General features: G+C 40.6%; 1 protein-coding gene across 1 annotated transcript in view; it reads right to left on the bottom strand.

The window, feature by feature from the left end:
• The window catches only part of vav2 (vav 2 guanine nucleotide exchange factor), a 177,070-nt gene that overhangs the window by 123,793 nt on the left and 34,186 nt on the right, over nt 1–19,091 (bottom strand). The window contains exon 2 of the mRNA XM_029515090.1: nt 3,538–3,654. Within this exon, the coding sequence (XP_029370950.1) occupies nt 3,538–3,654 (117 nt within the window). The remainder of the gene's footprint in view (nt 1–3,537; nt 3,655–19,091) is intronic.

The raw sequence follows: 19,091 nt of genomic DNA, 5'->3' as shown, positions 1-19,091 counted from the left end.
GGAAGGTGATGCAAGCCACGGCGTCCGCGTCAAAATGATGATGCCTTTTCTCCTCTAATGAAGATGGCAAATCTGTCAGAAAGCTTCCTTCCTTCACTGCTCTCCAGTTGCAGATGGAAAATTACCAAACTGTTGATAGATGTCTAACAGGTGCAGGCTAATTATGTTAATCATGGCAACAGCCAAATAAAGTGATTGCCATGTTCATTTAAATGACAGCAATGTTCCTTTGGTGCCTAATTAAAATAGGTTTGGAGGAAAAAAAAAAAAAAAAAAAAAAACAATGCGGTTGGGTCAGATGGAGGGAGGTGTTTAAATAAAAGCATTCTCTGGGGTTTACTGTAATAAGCTGTATTTCATTGGTTTAATGATGTCATAATGAATTTCTAATGATGGGGGATGGGTTTGGGTGCAAACGAATGCAGTGATATGTGCAGGAGACCAAACAGTGGAGCTAGTTTCTCCCCCTCCAAAAGAGAAACACAACAAGGGAACACTGGCTCATACTGTTTGTGGCAATTTCATTTCATTGAAGGCATTCCTCGATGAAATGAGTTAAGTAATGAAAATAAAAATCAGTAAAGGACATCGAGCAGGATCTGTGCTAGATTTGTTTCAATACTATCCACATGGGAAAGGGTACAGGAGGTTTTGAAGGGGCAATTACTTTTTTTTCCCCAGGACGAGGCCTAGTTGGCCCCTGAGTCTCCATTTGCTAGTGACACAGCAAAAAGAATCATTAGGGGGAAAGATGGCAATCAGAGGCCAAGGGACATGAACTCAGGCCCACAGCAGCCACTGTGGAGGAATGAATGTTGGATAAGGGCTGATTAAAGTTTATAGAGGTACTTTACCACCACCAACCCCGCTCCCCTATAGCCATCTGTTTAAATGCCACTTTTCAGAAAAGAAAAAAAAAAAAAAAAAAAAAAAAAAACCTATTCCTCCTGATTGTGAATCTGTTTTCAAGAGGAGTGCCACCAGGAAGTGCTATTCTTTCAACCTTTCTGCACCTTCCTTGTTTTTCCTCTTCTTCATGCTGTGTAAAACCACCTAAAATGGCAATACATGACAACGACCAACTGTTGAGTACATTTCTATAAATGTACTTTTGTCCGCATTTTGGTTAACCCTCTACACAATCACCTTGTTACAGACTACAGTTGTCATACAAAAGACAGGACAGACAGGCTGTTGCACAGGAGAACGGTAAAAGTCACACAAAGCTGCTGATTTGGGAATGGCTCTGGATTTCTAAAGCTGACTAAACTGCTGGACCATATCCACTGCAAGATAAGCAGGCGACAAAGATGGGAAACACAGCAAACATCCATTTGAAAAGGGATGCATTACCATCCCATGTAACATGTAGACACAGAGCCAAAGTGTGCCTGGCTCCTCCGGCATCACCTGATCCGGCATGAGCTCTCACAGCAACTCTGCAAGCCCAATTTTAGTTTGAGAGTTTTGAGAGTTTAGTTTTTAGCTTAAGACAAGAAAGACAATGTGGACATAGCTTGTACATATCTTGTATAATTGCTTTTTACTTCAGAGAATTAGCTAATAGTGACCACTATGGGAGCAGTACAAACAAAAACTGTCATCTGATGTATCTTGGGAAGAATCAGCTGCACAAGTTACATCCAGTGTGACGGCAGCACATTATTGGGCAATATTAAAGGACTGAAAACGTTCACACAGAATATTTATGTGGCTTTTATCTACAATATTTTGATCTGTTTATACTGAACCGTTTTCTTCGATGCTGCTGCTTTTATCTTTGAGTAACATGAAAGTAGGATTGACAAAAGGATGATAAAGAAAGGAGAGAGAAACGATACCAAACTATGATAAACGGAAATGACAAAAGTAAGAATTCCCACTGTTGGCTATCAGATGTGCTCACAAAGACACTTTTGTGTCATCGTGACAAAGGAGAGTGCAGGGGGGGAGAAAAAAAAAAAAAAAAAAAATCACCTCTCCGTTTATATAACATTTATGAAGGATTGTCACTATTTAAATGTACGTCACATTAGTAAGGATCTACTCAGTTCAATATATTATAATGTGATGTTCGGCCTTAATGGAAAATCAATGGTGAGACAAGCCCACCACCGCTGAGACCATACAAAAGCAATTTGCAAATTGACATATGGAGGGCCTATGTGATTGATTCTGACTGCTGCTGGATTTTAATACCATTCGCTGTGAGCTCATTGACTCTCAGACATTGTCTTGTGGTTTATCTACGAACTGCCAAATGAGCCCAAGTCTATTTTTTATTTTTATCTTTCTTTTTTTTTTTACTTCTCACTGGTCTTTCATATTTCCATCTCGTGGCTGGACTGGAAACATTTTATAAAGGAGCTGATGACTTTCTGCAAACACGTGCTCTTTGTAATCGATGACAGTGATATACAATGCAGTTTTATTCATATCTCATGTCTACAGAGTAATCCCCTCTCATGGAGTAGAAATAATGCTGAAGGTACTGTATTAACATTCCCACCACGCCGATCCTGACATGACGGCATCAGATGTCATCATCACTTGAATGAATCATATTGTCATTACTGCTTGTTTCAACACTCTGCGAACCCTCCTACCCCGCCTGTCTGTCTGTAGCAACACACAATCATAACACACTTTACACTGCAGTCAAAGGGATCAGAAAGTGAGGGGAAACAATTCACTTTCAGAAGCACAGGCCAACAGGGTGTGCCGATTGTGGATTACCAGCCAATCCCCCCACTCTTATTTCAAATGGCTCCTTATCAGGGAGCTTTAAATCTCCTGAGAAGAAGAGAAACCATTTTGCTTTTAGATCTTTTAATGTTGAAACAGGAGTAGTAATTGTATATATGTATTGTTTTCATACACTGCCCAGCTCAACTGTATTGCTGACACCCAATCCTTATCAGTACCAAAGATCTGCAATTCCATCTATCCATCCATCCATCTTCAGCTAGTTATCAAGCTCTGGGTCACAGAGGCAGCTGGCTGAGCAAATGACCCAGATGTGTGAACCTCCCTCTGGAGAGAGATTTAAAAAGTCCCCAGAGGCAGTGGCATCATTATTTAGTAAATACAAACAATTCCCTCGAACAAACCAATCAAAAATCTCCCCACGTGGCTCCGACGGTGTGTGCCAGTGAGTAAGCCACCTTCACCGCTGAGCTGTCACACACCTTCACACACTATCTTCACAGCAGGCTGTTCATTTTCAAAGTAGAGTTGAGTTTTACTCTCCTCACTGAAAGGAGGCTGCTGACTCTGAGGTGTTAGACCTCATGCCCATGTGAGCACAGAGAAGCGTGTCCATGCTTCTTCTGCCACAGATATCATTAGGTGGACAACCGAGTAACATCAGCTGAAAATATATTTGCAGAAGGCAGCTGCTGAAACAACACCAAATTATGGGAATATCTCTTATCTTTTAATATGAACCGCACGAGCAGCAACAAGTCAGCTCAAGCGCACAGTGTTTTTTGGCCTGAAACCTGGAACAGTCTGTCCCCATGCCCCAATTTTACTCACCTTGCCAAAGTCCCTGACATCAAACAGGTCAAAGGGGTCAAACAGCTCACAGTTGCGCAGCCCAAACTTGTCGTGGCACACCTTGAGAAATGTCCGAATGTTCTTCAGACACAGGAACTACAAAAAAAAAAAGATAGGAGACATTAATGTGCGTTCAACATGAATCTTGTGCAGAAAATGTAGCGAACAGCTTTGAATTCCTAGCATGATTGAACATACACTTACATCGTGTTTTGTTTTTTTATTCCCTGCCAAAGTAAGAGAATTTTTGGGAAATATTTCATTTCCTGCTTCATGATTGGTAGACCTTCGATACCATCCCCTCCTGCTATGTGAAAGATTATTCAGCACCAGGAGAGCACACTCCCCCTGCCTCTCGAATCGAGATAAGGAGCGCAACAGAGGAGCATGTCTCCTGACATCAGAGCACACAGGAAGTGTACCCCTTAAAAGACCACCGGCAAAGACCTGTAAAGATGGCCCTCACTGGATGGCAACACTGAACTCACAAGTCCCAAAATCCATCAAGCAAGGACCATCTTTAAGAAATTAACTGATGCTGCAGCACTCATCATTGACATCTAAAATAAAAACAAGAATTTTTATTTCAGGTTAGTGGATCACTGTGAGACACGAAAGATGGGAGACAGAATTATGAGGCCATCAGTTAAATACATTTGAACTACAGAAAGGTGGAATAGGTTGGGGAATAGCTGATATAATAAGAGCTCTGCAGTAGTCAAAAAAAAAAAAAAAAACCTCATTATAAACGGCATAATAACTACCCTGGTCACGGATATTGATAGTCCCAGTTTCTAAAATATGCTATCATGCAGAGAAAACCTTCAGGGATGGGTGAAACAGACCAATGACTGCAAAGGAGTGTTGAAATATTAATGATAAGCATAACAGCCTCCCATCTCTCCATCTTTCTGTGTGTGAAGAACACATTATCTGGCATGCAAATCCAGATGCTACTCAGATTTGCCCTTTCATTTCTTGTGAGAGATATGAACCGATGGCCACGGAAGCAAAGCGAACACACAAAGAGATTCGAGCGAGCGAGGCCCACGTTGAACAAAAAGCCTGATTGCCAATTCTGCAGAGAGCTTTGACAACACATTTCATCGTTGGAGTGGCTGTTGCATCAAACTAGTAAAATAACCAGAAACCCCACAGTAGCATTTCACATTGGGTGGAACGCCTATGAGGCAACAAATGCGGCGACAGAACTGCAGAGTATCCTCTCATTTTAAGTTCAGTGCAGTTTGATGTGCCACAGTGTTTGACCATATGAAATATCATACACTTAAGTTATTTATCCTAACTGGCTTCCAGGCTTTGTGTAAGGACTTAATTTTTCAGATAAGGAAAAAAAAAAAAAAAAAAAAAAGACAATTTTTATCAGATACTGGCTTGCTGGTATTTTGTGGTATTTCATTTTGGCCCCTCCTGGCCACACCTGAGAGCATCATTTACTCATTTTTATTCATGCGTGTGCACCTGCTCGGTTTCAGTGTCACGGGCGCAAACCCCATAAGAGAGTCACACCAGCCAGCAAAAAGAAATTCAATTGGCTAGCAAGCCAGAGTGATATTTGAAGTTCACCTGCGAAGGTTATCCTGTCTGCAAATCCACACATGCAGTGGTAGTACTGGTGGTGGTGGTGTGTGTGTGTGTGTGTGTGTGTGTGTGTGTGTGTGGGGTTCTTTTCCCCTTCCCAGATATGAAAAGGTAACATTTGCTGGAGTTGTTTGGAGGCCAGAGGAGAAAAAGGCGACGGAGAAAAAGAGAGAGAGAAGGGCTCTGCAGATATAAATCAGGAGTGGGGGGTGTGTCTGACATCCTAATGTATGTTTGGAGATAAAGGAGCCGAGGTAGAGGTAGAAATAGAGAACTGCTATGATCTTGATGAAAAAAAAAAAAATACACGATTTCTTGTGGAGTGGGGGAGTGTGAGTGTGGCTGGGAATAAATACACTGCGGTCATCTCCTTAAGATGAGGCTACCCTGAGCACCGCACATCTGAAATGACCTCACTGAAGTCTGCAACACAGTCATGGCTGAGCATAGATACTGCTCCATTTTTCACAGGGTTGTGAGTTCAATCTCGCACAACGGCGCTGCACAAAATTGATTTCAAAACTGATAGAATGTAAAGGTTAAAAGAATTCTTGTTAATGCATTTTTATACAGTAAATAAACCATCAAAATTATTTATGATACCAAGAATGCTTTATCAAGTTTTGAAGAACATTGGGAAGAGGAAATGTTAAACATCTGCAGGTTCCTGCTGGATGTGCATGCCTTTATTTGAATCTTTATTACACTAATCATTATTTGCTGCCTGACTCCAAAAAGCTAATTTAAATCAGATTTTTTTCCCTAGAAACTGCACCAGATGAAACTTTTCGTTTTCACAGTAACAGATTGGCTCATTACAGCTTTAATCTGTTTCATTACTACAGAACTCTGGGATTGCTGTTTCAAGCTACAGAAAGATATTCTGGCTCCCACATATGGTTTTACAGCCAAAACATTACAATAAAAGTTGATCGTGAGTGAAGAAGGTGTGCAGGTGTTTGATCGCTTTTAGCAATTACATTATTAGTACTTCTTTTTTTGTGCAGCTTATGTCCTGTAAGTCGGCTAAAAGTTTTGGGGTTTTTTTTTCCCCCGTGTCATGTCACAAAAGAAATATTTTATGTTCAAGTGTACATGTAAAGACATCTCCTCCACCTAGACCAGAAAAAAAAAACACACGTGTTGCACTCTTGCTTCAAGCAGGTTGATACAATGGCCATTTGACTTTGTGTCAGCCAGCCACTCATAGTCAGCCTGGACTTTTTAAATGGCCTTTTTAAAGCCCTTTAAGTCTGTGCATTGAGGGGAACTGGAGAAAAAGTGAAGGTAAAGAGAGATATTGCCTGCTGGTGGTCTCAGCTGTTCTACAGGAGACTTTTTACAAGGTGGCTTGTTTGCTCCACCAGAGCAACAGCTCTGATTTTGACTTCTCAGTAAAGAGCAAACAACACTTGAAAGAGGGAGACTTGTTGTGAGGAAGGCTGGAAAGAGGAGAGAGTGCAGAGAGCAAAGGAAGCAGGCAGGAAAGGAGCGGCAATGAGGAAAGAGTCAGGTAACAAAGACCTGTCACATCCCTGTCAAGCCCTTGTACTGTATCACTACGCTACATCTCAGAGAGAAATAATGCATATTTCATCTGGGAGGGTGGCGCTTATCTGCACACACTCTGAGATGCTGATATCTGAGGGGAAACAAATTAGAGCTTCCTCCTAAAACCTGAGCAACAACAAATTAAAGAAATGAGATGCAGGGAAAATTTGGGGTTGATCACGGGAGGATGGGATGAGGAAGAGGTGGGAGAAGCGGGGTTGTTTTTCCCCCCAAAACAAAGCTCTTTGGTGTCAGAGAAGAAGGGTGGGGTTGAGGAAATGAAAGCTGGGAGACGACACAAGCCACTGAGGAGAAAGAGCAAAAGATGAGAAAGAAGGTGTGTTAGTCTGAGAAACTACAGGAGCCAGTGCTGTTCAATCTGCTCAGAAGCTGCTTTCCTGAATCATTGACCTGCTACCGATTCAAAGCTGATATGCAAATTAAAAACAAAACTTTCACACCTTTGAACACAGTGACACCACAGACTCATGATGTCTTGTCCTGTTCACAGGACTAACAAAGAAATCCACAAACCCAGTCAAACAAAGACAACTGTGCGAGTCCAGACACAGTTAAGAGGGATAAGGTGGGGCGTGCAGATAAGAGTTCAGATACAGTACTTTGCATTTGGTTCATCTCATTTCCCTCAGCCGTTACAACATGTTAATTACCTTAGGAAATAACCTTTTTTAATTTAGGCAGGTATTAAATCATAACAAAAAGGAAAATAGCATCACTGTTGTCTACAACTATTTCAGGTTTCATTAGTGCACTGGCCAAATAGTTCCAGACTGAAACGGGAAGGTTCATCTCCAACAGACAGAATAAGTGAGAAGCAGTCAACTGTAGGTTGTGATTCCTGATAAAGCAAAGATGGTTAACTTGAAAAGTTTCCGGCTGCCTTAAAGAAATCAATGAAAAAGATCATCTAGGAATGAAATCAAAGAGAGGAGGGGAAGGGAGATGGTTTCTATCCAGCAGACTGCGGTGAGTCAGAGAGACAATCAGATACTCAGACAGCCAGTCAGACGACTGGACTCAGTGAAAGAGACTGATGCCCATCTGGGAACTCTGGGGCAGCCGCTTATTCATTCACACACACACACACACACATTACAGAATCCCTTCATGTTGTGTCTGCAGCTGTGAATCATTCAACACTTTTAGAAGAACAGGAAGGCACCTCTCATCAAGCTGGATAGCAGTGACAAAGAGCTCATGTGAGGCAAGAAAAGGCTGGCTGAACTGTTTCTGCTTCTGTTGTTGTCTACATACACAACTGTCACACACACACAAATACCAGGTATAGGTGATAATGAATCTGGTAAACATTGGGCTTGGTTAATGATCCTACAACTGAAGGTGTTGATTACATTCTGGTAAAGAGAGATTTATGCCTGGCAGTGATCAGAACTCAAGCCTTCTGAATGTAACTCATCCAAATGCATAACTACCGGTGCAGAAAATGTCCATTATTCAAGTCTGACAATAATTAAAGGAAAACATACAGCAAACCTAAAGGCTTCATGCAATCAGTACAACTTCCACAGGATCTCATCTTTTCATTTACTGAGGTCATTTTCTTCGGAACAAGCCCTGACAGAAAGATAATCCAACTAAATACTTCAAAATATGGTGCATTTCCACCATTATAATGACTTGAAGTATGATAAGTCATTGAACTATAATGTTTGAGACTTTGTTTGAAGGTTCAGTAATACAGGATTAGTATTTTTTAGTATTCTGTAATATCTGACTGTTCATGCTATCACATATTTTTTTTTTTTAATTCATATGTAAATACTGTGCATGAATAACAACAAATGTTGGCAGTTTTGAAGTCAGATATCCCAGCTGATGTGTTTGGATATCCGATGTAGCAGTAAAATTTGTATTACAAAGAAAAGTATTCAATCATAAGTGAAAACAAACATCTAGAGATCACTTTTGAAATAAGTGAATGTTAATTTGAGTTGATTTCTTAACTCAGCATTGCTGCTGTAGACTTTGGATAACATTTGAACTTGTGTCATAAGATGAATGTAGAAAAATAGCACCTTGTCAAAAGAGTTCATTGGTACTGGCTATGGAAAATCTGAGTGGTAAAGTAAAATTATATATAATGTTGTAAAGTAGGGTAATCATATTGATCAATTTCATGTCAAATCTATGAATTTTTAGGGGAACATAAAAGCTTTGTGAATGAAAGCGTCTCTCTCGTTGCTTTCATCAGAGCATTAATTACACATGATGTGGACATCACTGACGAACAAGTGTCACTGATAAAGTAAGTGGATGAGACATCTCAGTCTGCGGTATCTTTTCTACTTAAAACATGCACACACAAATCACTCTGGATATTGTTTTCAAAGCTGACGGACTTCAATGTCTGATCTCTGAATCCCCTTATTTGAAATCAATATATGCTTTGATGAATGCTTGAAACTGAGCAAATCGTTCCTCTGAGTTGCCATGGCTGCTGTGCTGCTGTGCTGTTAAATGTGTTTAATAGAACCAGAGGAGTAATAGTCCAGCATGAAAAATGGAAAGATTTATTTTATGCACATGCACACCCCTCTCTGCCATGCAGGCTGGTAAATGTTTAAGCAGCAAGTGCTGGGTGACACCCACATGGGGATTAATGAGTGCTGTGGCTCCCGTGCCCTGCTTCCAGGTCACCCAGATGTTTAAGTCAGCGAAGAGAGAGACCCTGCTCTGGCAAATTAGAGAAAGGGACAATGCATGAATAATGCATTGCAAAAGTATGCAAATGTGTTAATCTTATCCTATTACCCCTAAAAGCCTGTAAGGAGGCATGGATTGACCACCGTTTTAAATCTCATACAAGCCTCAGTAGACGAAGCAGAGTTGCTTCGTTAGCAAGGCCCACGTGGCTTGTGTGAAAATGTGGAAGTTAAACAAGGTAAGTACAGTTTTTAGTGAGGTTAATCTCCACTACAAAGGAAGATCATTGAGTTTAGAGCACAGACTCTGGTGTGGGGGTGGGGGGGCATCACAATAATGGAGCTTGCCAACATAATTTAATAAACCCCTCCCTCACCTTTACACCGACAACTCATCAAAACGCACTCTAATTGCATGTGGGACAAGCCTGAGATAAGAGGCACACAGCACGAGGACGAGAGAAGCCCTAGCTGACCTACAGTAGCATGCCATCAGTAACATGGACGTATAATAGGTCATTCCGAGAATAGAGAAGCAGTGAACCTAATGCTAACTAAAAAGAAGCCCCTCTCCACATGAAGAAAGGCTTTTGTGCAGGGGAGAGTGAAACAGAATAGCGAAAAGAAAGAGAAGTGATATGTCTTCAAGGTACTGCTCTTGCCTCTCTCTACTGAAGCAGAAATGGCCACAGATAGGAATAAAGATCTGCTCTCATGGATAATGGAGAGAAACAGAGAGGACAAGTTTTTCAAGTTGTGTGGTTGCTTGAAAATGTCAGCCAGTATAGTGAAATTCTATATTATTTTATAGATTTTTGTCCTGACACTAATACTGCATACGTATAGTGGCAGTTAGACCCCCACTTTCATCAAATAACTGAACAACTAATGGATGTCCTGGCATATAAAAGAAAGGAAATGATACATACGTGTACCCTAAAGGATAAATTCTACTGACTTTGGTGCAGCACCAGTATTTCCTGTAATGGCCCCAGCAGGCCAACATTATCGCCTATCTGGTGAAATAACTCAACGTTACCTGGACAGACTGGCACATTCATGTTTCATGTATGAATCACATCGCCTACTACTCTGAGGTTTACCCTTTTCCTACTGGATTGGTTATCAAGACATTGTACACACATGATCATTGGTTATCTCTTGAGTTTTGTCATGTGTGAAACCATCAGCATATCAAATATCTGCCAAACATCAGTACGCCAGCAATGTAACACAAAGGTGCAAATCTTTGTCTCATTTCAAAGTGAGCGTTAGTCAGTGACACTTTAAGAAACCCTAAAGGGAAATGTTTTAATACCTCAGCAGTCAATTTCATGAACACACCAATAAAAACACACAAGATTAAGTGATATAACAACAACAAAAAACTATATATTTCTATGTATCTTGTACACTGATGACAATGTGATGCTTACAGTGTTTATTGTATTTTTCCCTTCACACTCATCCATTTTTTCACAATCGTTCAAGGTATACTGTTTTTAAAGTCTCAGTTGGAGAAACAAGCAGGAGACCCAAATTAACTTCATACAACAACTGTCAAGTCTGAAGCCTCACCCTACTTGGGAGAACATCAAGTCTTGTTCAATGAATGAATTCAAATCAGTCTTTACTGAACCAAAAAAAAAAAAAAAAGATCTCTCCAGTTTAACAATCACAGGGAGGAAGAAAAATGTTTGTGTGGAAAAGTTTTTCGATGCCAAAAGAAAGCAGAGATCAACAGCAAACAAAAAGCACTCTATAATCTTAATTCTACCTGACCTTATTTTTTTCAGTTTCTTCTGACCTTTAATGTTGCTTTCCTCCTTTCTCTGTGAAGCAGTAATAATTTATAAAGCCTCTCTCCTGTGAAGTGATAAAAACTACACGCAAAAGATTTAGACTTTTCTTTTTTTGACATCTTTGCTTCGTGCAAGAGAGGATTCACCTTTGCATGACCGACTCTCTCCATCCCCACTGTCAAAAAGGAGGCAGTCGGCTTCTCAACAACTGATTGTAATAAATATCATCATCATCCACCTGGGTGGATACCCAGGTGGGTTTCCTGTGTTTCATTGCTCTCGATGAATCAGCCTGACAATGGAAAATAAGTTCTAGATGGATTTTTCTGAATTCACCTGTTGTTCAAACCTTACTCCAGGACGAACATAGGCCAAGGCGCTAAAACATATCCACTCTGAAAGTACATATGAATCTATTCTGTATCCAAGCAACAGGGCATCCTGCAGAGACTCAAGACTCTGCTTAGCTGCAGACTCTAAGCTTGATGAATGTGAGAAGGAGGTCCATTGAGAATCACAGACACCCATGGATCAATGCCGACATAATTTATGACATCAGAGCAGGGAGAGGAAGACTGCATCTATCTTTCCCGATTGCAAGTTTCCCTCACGACTTAAGCCGGACCACGGTGATTTAGATCCCGCATGAGATAGCGTTACTTTTCCATTCTTTCTACACAAGACAAACTCAGACAAATAAGTTAAACATTACTTAGATAGAGATCCATTGTGTACTAAAGTGGGCCACATTCGCAGCCCAATAAGTCTTGCAGTCTTAAATGGCCTTTAGTGGAGCCGAGTACGCTCCAGGCGTGAGCTCACATGGCTGAGGAGCTAACAAGGGACTGAAATCTATATAGATTAATGTGTTTTGACATAGAGGAAAAACAATAAACACATTACCACTCACCTAACACTTCAAATTTATCTGACAGGGCTTAGCTAAAAAGAACAATATCAGGCAGACCTGGACTATGATTCCTCCACTATAAAACCTAAAACCAAATTCAGATGCAGATAAATCACGAGTTGCTTTTTTTGGTTGTTTGCAGCAAGCCTTTAAACTTACTTATGAGGCCTGTTTGTGAAAAGAAAAATGTTCTTTAACACAAATCACAAATTCAGAGCAATGGATTCAAGTCATGAAGTTCTGGCTACACATCAGAGCCAACGTGTTTATGTGTGTCTGTGTAGAGAGAGCAAAACAGACACATTTTGGCCGTGTGCCTTCAAAGGGATGGGTATTTAAATTAGATTTTCAATGACTCACTGAAGATATCTTCACTGACAACTTTGTGATCTAACTGGACAAAAGGTGAAAATTAACAAAGCACTTGTGTTAGAGGCTAAATTTACTACAGTGCTGTGGTATTTAGTACATTCTGTTATATTTCTCAGCATTGACTAAGCAGATAGTATTCCCTCACCAAACATATCATGGGCTCATGAAATACAATCAATTGATATGGATTCAAAGATGCAACGTAGTGCACAAAGAAGCTACAAAATCAATAAGATGCATCCTTCATAATGAGCGCGTCTACTTTCGCCTATGCTACTAATGCGTCCATAGGTCTACTTTACACTGGGGTATTATTACTACAACTGACACCATGAATCAATTAGTTGGTCAACAAATAATTATTTTTTCATTTTACAACTGCTGACTCTCTTCCCATACAGAAATGAAATATATGCCATTTATGCTCTCATGGGAGAGTGATTTTTACATGTATATCACCTTAGAGTGGACACATTATATATCACACTAAGTGATATGTATGAAGTTCAGAATAAAAAGAATATGTATCCATAGTAAATGTGTGTGTGTGTGTGTGTGTGTGTGAAATGGCCTCTGAAATTATTCCAGTCTGTCTTGAATGCTGAAAGCTGAAGCTTTGTTTGTGCCTAATATTTGTCAGGCCTTTGTTTAAGGAGGCTATCAGGTACACTGGGGGGATGCAGCTCTTTGCTCCTGATGGCTGCGATTATCTCCAAGGTGACTAATGCTATTAACACGGAGAACAGCCTGTTAATAACCCAACTGGCTCTGGGACTGGGCTCGGCCTGCTTTAATCATCATATCCGCAGCTTGGCTAAACAATCATTCAATCATCACACAGTTTTGCCACGGCACACAATTCAGCAATCAACCAATTTACAGATTAAGGGACTGGATACTGTGAGATACACTTTACTTCCATTCTGTGGTGCACTGGACAGGGGAGAGCTTTCCACCGGGCGCTCGGCCAGAGCGAATGAAATATGAAACCCCAGCAACACACTTGTAAACACGCTGTAAAGTTTCATTTTGTGCAACGCTGGCTGAACGACAGTCACACTGGGGGAAAAAAAGCCAACAACTCATGTTTGCAAACACATTCTGATAATGTGCGTTTTGCACACAAGACTTCGAACATCGATCACAGCAGTAATTTGTATATACCATGTCGCACCGTGGCGGTTTAACTGGAGAAAAATACCAGTTTCTGATTGTGGTCCTTTCAGTTCATATAACATGTTGCCTCACACAAAGATCACATCAAATGTTCTAGAGTCTGCTCGTATTTAATTGTGACCAACCATGGCATTAATGTTTTGCAGTTTACCCCAACCATGAGTTAAACTAACAGCACAAACTTGATTCACAGATTATTATTTGGACTCGTGACACTTAATTACATGCATCAATCACTGAAACGTGATTAAGACTCCACAATGATAAAAATCAAGTTTTTTTTTTAACTACTTTTTTTAAACCAAGTATCACAAGTAAACAACATGACTGTGTATTTTTTACTTGGAACTGCAGGGAACTAACTGGAGTCTCTGCAAAACAGAAACAGACAGACAGGGATAGATACGTCACATAACCTCAGGACCCAATCTCATCAATTTGCAGGGTTGGGCAAAATAAACAGAAATTTGTCATAGCAGATCAGAGAGCAAGAGTTTGCATTACCACAAACTCAAATACCGTTTCAGCCGCTGCCAGCTTACAAACAATTTAAACAAACAACGACCCTCACATTCGCATACATCTTCTAGTTGACAAATGTGGCACAGAACAAACTCCTGAGCCTGCCAACCATCTTGATAATCTCTCATCTGTCATTTGGCAACCTAATGTGACCTGCAGTGGTGGGCAAGTCTCAAGGCCAGATCCAAACTTCTCAATGAAGAAGTAAATGTTAATGTGGCTAATTTTTTTTTTTTTTTTTTAATATGGGGACAACTATTTACACAAAAGACATAGGTCAAAACTTAAGCTAACAAATGCAGAAATTTGTAATAATCCACTTATTCTTTGATCAGAAAGTCTTATTTGAATCAAATACTTGCCTCGTCTATTCTAAAAAAAGATTAAACCAACACATCAACAGCTTAGTTTAAATTAAGCACCTGTTACACATCATATCACATTTTCAGAACTTTTCTTTTTGGCCCTTGTCACCCAGCTAGCAACCCTGTCACCCCTAGCTGCAATTAGCCATATTATGTATTGGGCGCAAACTTCCTGTTTGCACTTCCTCTGCAAATTACATTGGAAAGTTCTTGGCACTGACCCTTGTAATTAATCACTGTTGTGATAAGAGCATTGTCAGGATGGAAAAACAAGAAGAGAAAAAACTTCAGCGGATGAGGTGGGCCATGGTTGTGTGTATGTTTTTGTTTATTTATGAGATTTATACAGAGAAACAGAGGGAATGTTGGCTGAGAAAACCCCTCATCTTTGTGACAGTTAATGGTCCAGTTGCATCACTCCTTCTACATTATCTTAGGAAACAGTGACAAATTACCCACACCTGTCTCTGTGATCTTCTATGCACCAGTCCCAAAGAAATTGAATTAACTCCTCTCATGTCTGTGACCCAGCTGTCCTGCCTGCCCCCAGGTAGACTACAGCTAAATCTTAAACATCAAACAGCCAAACAGACAAAAGAAAGCCCTAATGCTTATCTTTATTCTTTCTTTCTTTTTTTTTTTTTTTTCTTTTTTTTAAGAGGAAGTCAGAGCGAAAAATACAAAAAAAGCATGGAATAGAAAGAGATGCAAAGTCAGACGGATATAGCAGCAGTGGAGAGCAAGGAAGGATCAAACGTCTGGTTTCTGCTGGTAATCCTTCTCGAGAGAAGCAGGAGGGGAGTTAGCTGGGAGACGGAGGAGAGCAGAGGAGAGGCTGGTTACTGTGCCACAGAAAGCAAATGTTATTGGCTTTTTCATCCAGCAGGCGAGGCAACTCCAGCCCCTCCACAGCTCTCCAGACTGTCTGGCACACAAGCCACAGGAGGAAACCTTTGGAAAGATCAGAGTCCTGAGCCTCAAGCATGGAAAGAGTATGTGCAGAGTCTCTCCCCTAAGTGTGTGTGTGAGTGTGTGTACCTTAGATACACGTTTTACAGTATTTGTGGGGTCTGGCAACTTTATGAAGACCATATTGGACCCAAGTTAGCTGTTTGAGGGTTTAGACATAGTTTTTGGGTTAGGGTTGTGGAGGTTGAGGTTGGCGTAGGCATTAAGTCAATGACAGGTCCCCAAATATCCCCAAAAAAGGATGTCTGTCTGAGAGAGAGAGGAAAAAGTGTGTGAGTGTGTGTGTGCCTACATATAACTGCTTATGCTTTTCAGATGTAATGCTGTGCTTGTTCCATAATTGGAGGTTGTAGCCTGCGTAGGGTGTCTGAAAACCACAACGTGGCAACAGTGTAAAGAAACCCAGAAAGACGCTGGGTTATTTTTCTCTTTAAGCCTCTGTGATGAGCCTAAGAACATGTGTAGTATACTCAGATATTCACCAGATATGTCAAGCACTGTGTCATCAGGGGCTGCTTCATATGAAACAATATTAAACATTCAACATGTGCTCTAAAAATATAAGAGGGATTTTTAGTGTAACCTTAACAAGTTAACAGAAAATTATAATAAAAGAGTTAAATCATCACTAGAACCACAGAGCCTGAGAGTATAAAACATTGTTCAGGCTCACCTGTAGATCAATAAGACTTGTGGAGGATTTTTTGAAAAGAATTCCTGATAAATTTGGCAGTCATTACAGTTTTTTGCCTAAAACTTATACATAAGATCATATTCACATTTGGAGGGCATCTGAGCCACATGTGGCTACATTCTTTTCACAGTTTGAATACAAAAGTGCCAACTCTGTCTGATCAGTCCAGCCTTTCATAAATAAAAAAATATTTCGCTATTTCAAATGGAGAAACTCTTATTTTATTGTAGAGCACCGCTCCATTTCTCTCTCAAACACATTCACAATGAAGCCTTGTGACACAGATGCCCTATCTAAAAGCAGCATAAGTAAACATGTATCCAAATTTATTTGCATACAAAGTAAGCAAGTGAGATCAGAGCACATTTTAATGCCAGGTGTGAACTGTGGTGCTTAGAGATGTCCACATATGTAACAGCCAGTTCCAAAGTATTTATGATACAGAGTTAACATTGTGCTTTAGTCAGTGATGGAAAAGGCTACAATCAGCATTCAGGTCAAATAACTCAAGGTTTCTGACCTTTTTACAGGAGCACTAACCCAGGGATGAGACATGACTGTTTCAGCAGTGTACACTGTTGCTAACAGCTCAGTCTTCCTCCAATCGCATGTGAAGCAGTTTTGTGTCCTCTGCACGGACAGAAAAGGTCAACTCAACAGTGAGAGTGGAAAAAGGGGTCAATAAGCTGTTTCTAAAATAATGCCTAAATCTACTGTTTCCTTTATGGAATTTGCTGGTCCCCAAAATGGCTGGAAGCAATGCATTTAGCAATGACACACACCAAACTCAGGAAATAGAGCCACAAAAGTACATTGACTTCCTGCTTCCAGGGAACTACACACGCTACCAACGAGGAAAGTTAAACACAGAATTCCCATAATTGTATTTTCGGTTATTACTTACCTCAGGGACTTATTTCATTTAGGAATTGATTATTAAGATGAACAGCTGAATTCATGTTTTAACATATTACCAACTTTTTGTGCAAAATAGTAAAGCATTTTGTTGCAGAGTTTAGCAAAATTCCCTTAAATGCGTTCATGCTGATCCTCAATATATGCATTGCACTTGACAGGATCCCAGAAGGACTGAGCGCAATATGAAGGAGAAGAAAGCGATTATTCACATATGATAACTGAAGCCATGTGATGAATGCGGCTGACTACTCCAAGGAGCATACATCATCAGCAGCTAAGTGATGCTATGAGCAATGGTTTCAGGAACATCCCAGAGGGCAGAGGTGAGAAAAATCTACAGTAAGAGGCAGAAGCAACTTGATAAACTAGCTTTCTTTTCTCCATCGCCCACGCAGTTGGACACGGCCTGCGGCGCTCCTTTAAAAATAGGAGGGAGAAAAAGCTGTCACTCTGGATCTAACCTACTTTCCAACATGCCCATTAATTTCAAAGCAGATGGCAGAAAAAAAAAAAAAAAAAAGGGATAGTGGCTTGGAGGGAGGGGCATCCTCTAAGCTGAGTGAATAACAGAGTGAGGAGCTTCGGGTGAAAGTTGCTGCAGAAATGGTGATGACCCAAGAAAACAGGGGTAGCACTTATTTTAAAGTAGATTAAAGCCTTATCATTTGAATGGATGATTATTCTGAGAGGTTCATCGTTATCAATGTGATGTGTGCTGCTGAGGTTATCACCATCAAAGGATGATACTGGCTGAAGCAAGGAGCTCACTGAAAAGCATTAGACCGCCCAAACTTTTATCGATTTTCCCACACTTCCCTTGTAGGCACTTATCTCCTAAGCTAAGCCTGTCTGGGGGGATTTTCCAGGTGAGAGGTCCAGGTGTAAATCAAAGATATTTTTCCTCAAATGAAATCAAAAAGGAAGATATAGAAGAAGACAGGGGCCCCTAATAGTTACACATCTGCTCTATGATGCCAACTTTGCCTGCATACCGAGAAAAAGTGCCAGCAGAGCAGAGTGAGGCCCCATGCAGCGCTGATCAAGCTTTTCCTATAAGCTGGGAGTAAGGTGAAGCGATTACCTCAACTGTAATCAGTCTATCTCTAATTAAAATAACATGCAAGCCCCCCATGATTTGAACAAATGCACATATAGTTTGGTAAATCATATCACAAACAAGGCAAGGCCTCCTCAAGGACAGTCATTAATCAAAACATTATCCATCATGACGAGCATCCTTGAGGCATTTTCGAACGTATTTGCCAACTTGAAATACAGACTTATAGGAATCGACATATCAGTGCAACGACACAAACACCCATATGGGAATTTCCTCATTTGTTCTTCGTCGAATTTTATAGTCAGCCACTGCAACGACAGATGATGTGTCTGAGTCAGCAGGCGAGGAAAACGGAGGGAGGGGGCAGATGGATCAAAGTCCACCCAAGGGTAAAGGTGGAGGAAGGAGAGAGTTTGTCTCTTGGGGAAGAACAACAGAGCTAAGTGAACTCTCATCCCAAACTAATCCAATACGTCTGTGATGTGACCTCACTGACTCTCGCAGCAGGACACCAGGTGAAGGAGGGAGGAAGCCAACCAGCTGTGAGCAGCAGCATGTCATTCAGAGTAGATAGGGCCCAGATGACAGCTGCGTTGTGAGAAAAATACCTTAAAGGAGCAGATCGGTTTAAACAGATTTGGAGCTTTAACTCCCCAACCCACCCTTAAATTCATATGTTAGAAACCCAGATTACTCACAACACAGTGTTTTTATCTCTGAGTCACTTTAGGATACATAACACTAGAAGAACACGAGTGAAAGATTTATGTGAAATGGATTTTTGCCGCTTGCTGATTCAGATTTGAATGGCTATGGTTGTTGCTGTAGCAAAGGCACCTCTAAATAAAAACTTCTCAGTGCAAATGAAAGAACAGGAATCAGAGATCTGAGGTGGGTTGTCACACCTC

This window comes from Echeneis naucrates, chromosome 12 (assembly GCF_900963305.1).
Source record: "Echeneis naucrates chromosome 12, fEcheNa1.1, whole genome shotgun sequence".
NCBI lineage: Eukaryota > Metazoa > Chordata > Actinopteri > Carangiformes > Echeneidae > Echeneis > Echeneis naucrates.
Note: the sequence above shows the minus strand (reverse complement) of the source record. Positions and strands in the feature narration are given on the sequence as shown.